General features: G+C 37.0%; 1 protein-coding gene across 2 annotated transcripts in view; it reads left to right on the forward strand.

Moving 5' to 3' along the window:
• LOC101899334 (uncharacterized) overlaps positions 1 to 5,188 on the forward strand; it is a 39,014-nt gene extending 33,826 nt beyond the window's left edge. Inside the window, exons 3-6 of one of the 2 annotated variants that reach the window (XM_059127994.1) lie at positions 2,439 to 2,523; positions 2,584 to 2,655; positions 2,751 to 3,023; positions 3,113 to 5,188. In XM_059127994.1, the coding sequence (XP_058983977.1) occupies positions 2,439 to 2,523; positions 2,584 to 2,655; positions 2,751 to 3,023; positions 3,113 to 5,094 (2,412 nt within the window). In that variant the 3' untranslated portion in view covers positions 5,095 to 5,188. Of the gene's footprint in view, positions 1 to 2,438; positions 2,656 to 2,750; positions 3,024 to 3,112 lie in introns of both variants that reach the window. The other variant, XM_059127993.1, reaches the window with a different exon arrangement.
• Positions 5,189 to 10,444: the final 5,256 nt, after the last annotated feature.

Here is a 10,444-nt window from a genome sequence, read left to right on the forward strand (position 1 = left end):
ATGACAGAAAATAGTCTGTGCAGGTCCACGTCTCCGTCATATAACGGTACCTCCCGATATTTGGTATTTTGAGGATTTTAGCGACATTATTCACCGGAATTGATTTAAATTTGGTATTTGAAGTTCGTAAGGGATACTACAGCCTATAACAGAAAATTGTGAAGGTCTTCGTATAGCCTCCATATAACGGTACCTCCCGATATTTGGTATTTTGACGATTTTAGCGACATTATGTACCGTTTCAAATTTGGTATTTGAAGTTCGTAAGGGATACTACAGCGTATGACAGAAAATTGTCTCTGCAGGTCCACGTCTCCGTCATATAACGGTACCTCCGGATATTCGGTATTTTGAGGGCTTTAGCGACATTATGTCCCGCAATTGTTTCAAATTTGGTATTTGAAGTTCGTAATGGATACTACAGCCTATGACAGAAAATAGTCTGTGCAGGTCCACGTCTTCTCGTAGCGCCCATATAATGGTACCTCCCGATATTCGGTATTTTGACGATTTTAGCGACATTATGCACCGGAATCGTTTCAAATTTGGAATTTGAAGTTCGTAAGGGATACTACAGCCTATAACAGAAAATTGTGAAGGTCTTCGTATAGCCTCCATATAACGGTACCTCCCGATATTTGGTATTTTGACGATTTTAGCGACATTATGTACCGTTTCAGATTTGGTATTTGAAGTTCGTAAGGGATACTACAGCGTATGACAGAAAATTGTCTCTGCAGGTCCACGTCTCCGTCATATAACGGTACCTCCGGATATTCGGTATTTTGAGGGCTTTAGCGACATTATGTCCCGCAATTGTTTCAAATTTGGTATTTGAAGTTCGTAATGGATATTACAGCCTATGACAGAAAATAGTCTGTGCAGGTCCACGTCTTCTCATAGCGCCCATATAATGGTACCTCCCGATATTCGGTATTTTGACAATTTTAGCGACATTATGCACCGGAATCGTTTCAAATTTGGTATTTGAAGTTCGTAAGGGATACTACAGCGTATGACAGAAAATTGTCTCTGCAGGTCCACGTCTTCTTTATGATTTTAGCTACATTATAAACAAATTTTTTTCATATAGCAAGTTTTGGATATAGCAAGTTGTAAAGAATCGCTGACTTGTTTCGAAGTTATGACAGATAAAAGTATTGAAAATTGTGACCCTTTTGTGGTTGAGATACCAGAAGGGGTTCCATAATATATATCATCTTCACAACAGATCTTGTGGAACCAAAAATGTTTGTGTGTGAAATCTGAAGAGAGATGGTTGCCTATTTCAATTTTTTTGAGCGTTTTGGTTATTCAAAATCTTGAACCATATGTGCGGGAGATACCAGAAGAAATGGTCCAATCTCCATCATCTTTATAATAGATCTTGTGTTGATGGAAATATTGAGATGTACCAAGGCTGAATGGAATCGGATGTTAATTTTGCGTTCCATGAGCTTCATAGATATTGAAAATGTTGACCCTTTGTGGGAGAAGTACCAGAAGGAGTACGCCGATATATCCCATGTTCACAACAGATCTTGTGTTAGTCGAAATAATGTGATGTATAAAATAATCTTTATAATAGATCTTGTGTTGATGGAATGGATATTCAAAATATTGACAATTTGTGGTGGAGGTACCAGAAAGAGTGGAAGATGGAATATCTTCACACCAGACCATAGATTCATAAAAACATTGTGATGTATGTAATTTGAAGACAATCGGACTCTTACATCACATTTAATGGGAGTTGTAATTATTCAAAAGGTTGACCCTTTGTGGGAATGTTCTTGATTGAGTGGATCGATATTGTCTATTTTTACACCTGACCTAGAACAGATACAAATATTCTGATACAAATGTCGTGTCTCTTTCTATGATGTTAATTATTTTCTTTGAAAGTGTTGACCATTTGTGGGGGAGAACTTGTCCTATCTATTTTGTTTACTTTTCGACCTAAACTTTCAGAACGCTGATGCAAGTGTCTTCTTTTTTAACTCTACTTTTATAATCCGCTGTATAGAACTTTCAATAAAGGTCTACAAACCATACCTCTAGGTATTCAAAGTTAGTATTCGAATTAGTATTCGTAATGGGTACTAGCTGTCTGGTTTATATGTGTCTACATTTTGGTTTAGCCCCCTTTTGACCGTACCTCTCCAAATTGTCTATTTTGATAGTTTTAACAACAAAGTCTCGAGGAGAGCGAAACAAAATCTCAGTTGCCGATATCTCCACACATAAATGGATAGCTTACCTTTCCTAACTAGAGAGGGTTGACGTTACTAATGTCTTTGATATGCATTTCCAATAATTTTGACATTCTTAATTTTTTAATATTATTTTTTTTAATTTATTAAATTTTATTTTTTTTAATTTTAATTTTTGTTGTCTCCCCCCCCCCCCCCTCTCTCTCTCTCTCTCTCTCTTCATAGGTCCAAGATTTCCGTTTCTTGTGTCCGAACAGTACAGCTTTTGATCAGGAAGCACAGATCTGTGCCAATTGGGCCGATGTTGATTGTGAGCAAGCCGTACTCTACTATGGTAGCGATAATTTTGATTTATATCGTTTAAGTTCAGGTTTCGAAAGTAAACGCGCGCCATTGGCCGAAGAGGATGAGTCCACGTTCCATTTGCAGCGGGCTGAGACAGGTGAGACATATATGCGAATGATGCGCCAAGCGTAATCACTGCGGATGTAATAAATTGTAATTGTATTCCCTTCCCCTTTCCCTTTAACACCATAGGCGATATACGACGTTACAAACAAACAACTGTAGATCAAAAGTCACGCCCTGAACAACCACCCAATTATACGAAACAATATGAGACGGCAACTCGCGGTGGAGGTAGTCATCACCACAATAATCACAACTATTTGCCCAACGATGAGGTGGAGAAGACCTCAAAGAAGAAGATCAAAACGGATGTTACCAAAAAGCCAATTGTTAGCTATTATACACCGACAACGAGCACAACAACAACGACTACAGAGCGTTATGCCAGCGATGATTCAAAGCGTAAGATTTTTTCTTGGAGTACATTTTCCTGATAAAATTTTGATTTGAATTTTTTTGATTTGATTTTTTTTTATTTTTTAACTCTCCAGAGGATTTGGATGACATCTTCAAGGGCTCCCACAGTTCTCATTTCTTTTCGAATCGCAATGGCGGCAGAGAAGATGATTTTGTGGATCATCCGGTGCGCCAGCAAAAACCAAATGACTTTAATGATTTCTCCAAGAAATCGGAGTCTGCCACCACAGTGGTTGGCAAGTCACGTGTAACACCAACTAGATCGAGACGTCCCCCGGCCACGCCATCCACCACCTTGGCAAGCACGACCTCAACTACGCCGGCGCCCAAGATTACCAAGAAAGTAACTCCCTATTACAATACCGATTTCTATGATTATTCCCTGTACAAATCATCGACCTCGGCCTCAACGACTGCGGCACCTAGTACCGTGGCAGCAACCACGCCCAAAACATCCCCCCAACACAGTTCGGCAAATCGTTTCAGTTTTGGTTTCAATGACTATCAGACTCAACTGAATATTCAACCCACCACCTATAATCCCAATCGTTTGAAATCGTCCACCCCGAAATATACCGAAGTCAATCGCGATAAGGCCGTGAACAATGAGGCCTTTAACAAAAAGTTGCAGAAATTCGAACAAAGTCAGCAAAAGTCCCCGGCCCAAAATAACAGCTTTGCCAGCATCAATGAATTCAGTGAATTTGCCAAAATTAAGACTCAACCGCCGCAGCCCTTCCAACCCAAGGCCCCGGCGAAGACATTTGAGGCACCCAAGAAATCCGAAGCAGAGCCGCAATATTATCGCTCAAGAGGTCAACCCCGACAACCCGAGCCTTTTAGAACCGCACCCACCAGGGCTAGCCATGGCAGAGCCACACCACCAACAACCGCAGAAAGTCCTAAAGAAAAAGCAGTAGCTCTCCCAGAAAAACCGCGTGGATTTGTCAGCCGAGGCAGTATTAACTACAAGGCCACAACGCAGCGTAACAGTGAAACCTATCCCACAGTGTCGGCCCAGAATTATAAAAAATTCTCCACCTTGGTGCCCAAGGACAAATATGACCCGACGACATTTAAGCCCACTACCTACAAAAAATCCTATGAAAATAATTTCTATCAGACTCAACAGACACAAAGACCCCAACATAAACAGCAGCAACAACAACAAAACAATAAGGCCACCACTAAGGCCCTACCCTCCACAACAACGGCCTATACTACAGCCAATCCCTACTACAATATTGACGAAGATGATGGCCAATATCATCCGGAGTTGTATGAAATTGATTTCCCCAGAAATAAATTCAATTTGCAACGTTCCAGCAGCACCACAACTGCTAGCAGTACAACAACCACAACTACAACATCCAAGCCCTACTACCAACCAGCATCCTATCAAAATCCTGCAAGCCACCTTAAAAGTCAACAGCAAACGGCATTCCAAAAGGAACAATCGGCGCAGCGCAGCAACGATTTCAGTGATGAAGATGAACTCTTCAACACGGCACAATCGTTGAATTTCGGAGCGGCCAGCATCAATAAATTACGGGCGGATATAATCAAGGCGGAAAAGACATCGCAGCAATATAATTCCCATTATAACCCCCTGAATTCCTTGACTAGTCCCAAAACAACAACAGCCAGTACACCAGCAACAAGCAGCACAAGCTATTTTACATATCCCTCGTATTCATCTGCATCCGTTCAACAAACCACCCAGAGGTCCACAACTTATGCGGCAACCTCCAGTAGCACTATTACTACAACGACAACAACAACAACCACAAGACGACCCACAACCACTAGTACCAGTACTACTACCACCACAACAACTCCCTATCCCTTCAACATCACCAAAAGTGGTGGCAAACATGCCGACAAGAAATCGCACAAAAAGAATGACAACAAAAAGAAAACTTCCAAGAGGCCACCCCATGCCGATGAGGATACCAGCTACGATTATGCCTACTACGATACGGACACTCTGAGTGAATCGCCTCAGGAATATCCGGAATATGAAATACAAGAATTTACAAAGACACGAAAAAATTAAAAATTTAGCTGAAGTTTTAAAAACGAAAAAATTTACACTCTTTTACAAACACACACACACACATACATTCACAAAAAAATTGCCACAAAACCTAAACTTTATTCACAAAAAGACAATTTTTGAAATAACTTGACACTGGCCAAATTGTATGAGAAAAAATCAAGCTCAATTCCATTGACATATCCGTTATTAAATTAATAGGCTTTAAAATAATTTGTTACTAAAAATCTCAAAATTAAAGTCTATTTTTATACCCTCTTCCATAGTATGGAGGGTATATTAAGTAAGTCATTCCGTTTGTAAGACCTCGAAATTTATATTTTTGGCTCCAAAAATTATATATATTCTTGATCAGCATAAAATTCTATGTCGATTTAGCGATGTCCGTCAATCTGTCCGTTTGTGGAAATCACTCTAGCTTCCGAACGAAATGAAGTAAGTTGATAAAATTTCACTGAAATATATATTCTGTCTGCAGGACTTTTGGTATTGAAAATAGTCTATATATGTCCACGTTTTGGTATACCGCCCATATAATGGTTCCTCCCTATTTTCGGTATTTTGGTGATTTAAGCGACATTATTCATCGGAAATGTTTCAAATTTGGTCTTTGAAGTTCCTAATGGATACTAAAGCCTATGACAGAAAATTGTCTGTGCAGGTCCACGTCTTCGTATAGCCCCCATATAATGGTACCTCCGGATATTCGGTATTTTGATGACTTAAGCGACATTATTCACCGGAATTGTTTCAAATTTGGTATTTGAAGTTCGGAATCGGTACTGCAGTCTATGACAGCAAATAACTTATCCAGCACCACGTCTTCGTATAGCCCACATATAAAGGTTTTCATTTGAATGGTATTTTTCGACAGATATATTTTTTTTAATTTTTTAAATACCTTCCGAATGGTGGCTAACTTAGCTTTTCCCTTGGAACAAGACAAAAAGTCTGATATTCGGTCTACTTAAATTCCCCACAATATGGAACCTTACAAATTACCCTAAAAATTGAGAAAAGCGTTAACTGATTCAATACCAAAAACAGAAATTGCTGCCCATTTAGTATAACCACAACCTTCGTATATAGAGGAAATTCCAAAACTCGAATCTACTTTAGACAATTTTTGCAAGGGTATGACCAGGATAAATTCAGTTGAGCGTACAAAAATCCATAATAATATACATTTTGGCACATACATACTCTGTACCACAGTGCGACGCATGCTATACAAATTAATTAACCCATTTTAATAGCAATAATTCAGGACAATTGAAAAGGTAGTAATCTTTAAATAATAATTCACCATTTCGAAGGAATTTTAAAAATTTCAAAAAAGTCCATTGAAAAATACTGGTAGAATCATAAAAATGCCGAACCAAAGTTATATTGGGGCCTATTCGAAGACATGGACTTATATGAGAAATTTTTGTCATAGTCCACTACGATATTCTAATACGAAACTTGACATATACCGAATATAAGGAGGTACTTTTATATATCATATTTTTTTGTATACCCTCCACCATACTTTGTCATTCCGCTGGTAACTCCTCGAAATACTCATGTCAGACCCAACATCTGCGTAAAATTCTAAGTTGATTTAGTGATGTCCGTCTGTGTGTCTGTCTGCCCGCCTATCTGTCTGTCTATTGTAATCGCGCTTCCTTTCGAACGAATTGAAATAGAAGGCTAAAATTTTGCACACGTGTTTATTTTCCCAGTAGGCAGGTTAAGTTCGTAAATGGGTCATGTAGGTGCACGTTTTCATATAGCCCCCCTATAAGGGTACATCCATGGTAGAAGAATATAGGTAGACGCATCGACACAGCTGCTGAGACAATGAACTGTCAAACCAATTTTGGAATTGAAAATGTTGAATGAAAGATTATTTAAATTTGTAAAAATTGGTGAAAAACACGAATTATAAGAACCTCCGAATGACGTCGTATAAGAAAACATATAAAAATCTACTTATATTTAAAAAAAAAAACATTTAAGATTTTTTTACCTCTATTCTTCTGCCATGGGTACATCCCATATTTTGATCATTTTAGCGACATTAATCACCGGAATTATTCACCGGAATTGTTTCAAATTTTATATTTGAAGTCAGCCTAAAATTGACTTTGGAGGCCCCCCATCTTCGTATAGCCCCCATATAACGGTACCTCTCGATATTCGACAATTTTATGATTTTAGCGACATTATTCACCGGAATTGTTTCAAATTTGGTATTTGAAGTTCGTAATAAAATACTACAGCCTATGACAGAAAGTTGTCTATGCAGGTCCAGGACTTCGTACATGCCCCATATACCAGTACCTCCCTATATTCGGTATTTTGACGATTTTAGGTACAATACTCACCCAAATTGTTTGAGATATCACATTCGAAGTTCGTAATGGATGCTACAGACTGTAACAGAAAATTGTCTTTGCAAGTCAAGGTCTTCGATGTAACGGTACCTCCCTATGTACGGTATTTTGATGATTTTAGCTAGATTATTGACCGTTTATTTCAAGTTTCGAATTTGAATATGGTAATGGCTTATGACGTCGTATAGACCTAAATATAACGGCTATATTCGGTATTTTTAAGATTTAAGGTTTCATTTTTTTGAAAATGGGCAAATTTGCTTTATAATTGTTTTTTATACCCTCCACCTTGGAAAGGAGGGTATATTAACTTTGTCATTCCGTTTGTAACATCCTTAAATATTCGTCTTAGACCCCATAAAGTATATATATTCATAATCAGCATAAAATTCTAAGTCGATTTAACTATGTCCGTCTGTCTGTCTGTCCGTCTGTCTGTCTGTCTGTCTGTCTGTCTGTCTGTCTGTCTGTCCGCCTGTCTGTCTGTTGAAATCACGATACAGCCCACATTATTTGACGTAGAGCTCCAAAATTTAGCAGAGCTATTTGCATTGTGTCTAGGATGGTTGGTATTGAAAATGAGATATATCGGTCCACGTTCTGGTATAGTCCCCATATAACGGTACCTCCCGATATTCGGTATTTTGATGATTTATGCCACGTTTTTTTTTCACGGATTTGTCTTAAAATTGGTATTTGTAGGTCATAGCAGGTCCCTGAGCGTGTGGCAAAACATTGCATGTATGGGTCCAAAATTTGGTATAGCACCCATATAACGGTACCTCCAGATATTCGGTAATTTGATGATTTTTGCAACATTTTTTTACGGATTTGTCTGAAAATCGGTATTTGTTGGTCATAATGGGTTCCAGCTCCAGTGGCGAAACATTGCATGTATGGGTCCATGATTTGGTATAGCCCTCATATAACGGTACCTCCCGATATTCGGTATTTTGATGGTTTTTGCCACATTTTTTCACTGATTTGCCTAAAAATTGGTATTTGTGGGTCATAATGGGTCCTAGTTCGTGTGGCGAAACATTGTAATTATAGGTCCACGTTTTGGTATAGCCCCCATATAACGGGACCTCCCGATATTCGGTAATTTGATGATTTTTGTCACATTTTTTTCACGGATTTGTCTGAAATTTGGTATTTGTTGGTCATAATTGGTTCCAGCTTCGGTGGCGAAACATTGCATGCATGGGTCCATGATTTGATATAGCCCCCATATAACGGTACCTCCCGATATTCGGTATTTTGATGGTTTTTGCCACATTTTTTCACTGATTTGTCTAAAAAATGGTATTTGTGGGTCATAATGGGTTCCAGCTCCGGTGGCGAAACATTGTAATTATAGGTCCACGTTTTGGTATAGCCCCCATATAAGGGTACCTCCCCATAATCGGCATTTTAATGGTTTTTGCCACATTTCTTCTAATGTTTCTTTTACCCTAAGGTGGAGGGTATTAAAAGTTTGGCCCGGCCGAACTTAATGTTTTTTTACTTGTTTTTTTTTCCTTTTTTTAGTCCAGCAGAGAATTGTCTACATAGGAGCACGTTTTCGTATAGCTTCCATGGATTTGTATGCCATGCCGTTCGCAGCACATTGAAATATTCTACAAAGTTCCAAATTAAGTGTTTATATTTCCATGATCGGCCTGATGTTATTAAAATTCTCTGTCGGTTCTTTGTTGAAATCACCATAGAGCCAATGCTGTTATATAGATTTTTGATCCATTTTTTTAAGAAATATATACGATGACAAACTTCCGCATAATCGTCTGGTAAATACAATTAAAACTTTGAATCTATGTTTCTCAAATCTTAAATTTTAGCCATTTCTGTTTGCTTCAATTACTTCAGAGTATTTTATTTCGGTTTTTTCTTGGGAAATTTTCGAATCGATATGGACATGTCTATTGCCTTTAATTAAAATAAGTTTGACCAGTGTCTCGTAAAATCCAATCCTTTTTCAACTAAGAAATAAAGCAAATTCAATAACACTGTAGCTACAAATAGTATCCAATATCCAATACTTTTCATAAACTTCATTTTTTTATCACAATTTTATTGTCACAATTTCTCAAAAACCCATTTACAAACAAAATACTCGTAGATAAACAACTTGCCACTATTTTTTACAATAAATATAATACACCATATATTTAAATGACAGAAACATAAACAAGATTAAAACAATAACAAATAACCGAAAATTGTGAAAATGTATTTCTAGTTATTTAAATTGAAACAAAAACATGCAACCGTGTTTTTTAGTCGTTAGACAATTATAATAAAAAAAAAATAAATAAATATTTCTTTTATAAACACATCTGCCACAAATGTACATGTGACACACATCCGTGTATGAATCTTATGTATGTATATCAACTTTATATTTCACGTTATCATTTTTTGTTCGTTAATCATTCCATTTTGTTCTTTTTTTTGAATTGTATAATCAATTATTTTATTATTTCATTAAACAAAATATTTATAAATATTTTCTTATGTTTCTTTTTTCGCTGTCTTTCATTTAAACAATTTGATTTAGCCTGTAAGTTCATTTCTTGTATTGTAAATAATAAATAAGAAAATTAAATTTAATAAAAATAAAATAAACTGTTTTATTTTTTTTTTCCTTTTGAGGTGTTACCTTTGATAGCTTTTTTAATAGAAATGGTGTTAGGCTTTGTGATTTGAAATCATTTGGTGTTCAATGTTTGCAGTTTTCTATATTTACTTAGTTTAAAAAATTCTCGTCAATATTTAAAATTCTATGAAAGAACAACCTTCAAAAATCTAAATCCACAGCTTCACAGTAATTTAAAAAAAAAAACAAGTAAAAAAGCAGTACTATTTAGAAGGAACTTGAAAAATTTAAAAAAAAATCCGAAAACTACCACTTAAGTGAAAACCGTTATATGGGGACTATATGAAGACACGGACCCGCATACGATAATTTTGAA

Source organism: Musca domestica, unplaced genomic scaffold (assembly GCF_030504385.1).
Source record: "Musca domestica strain aabys unplaced genomic scaffold, Musca_domestica.polishedcontigs.V.1.1 49, whole genome shotgun sequence".
In the NCBI taxonomy this organism is placed as follows: Eukaryota; Metazoa; Arthropoda; class Insecta; order Diptera; family Muscidae; genus Musca; species Musca domestica.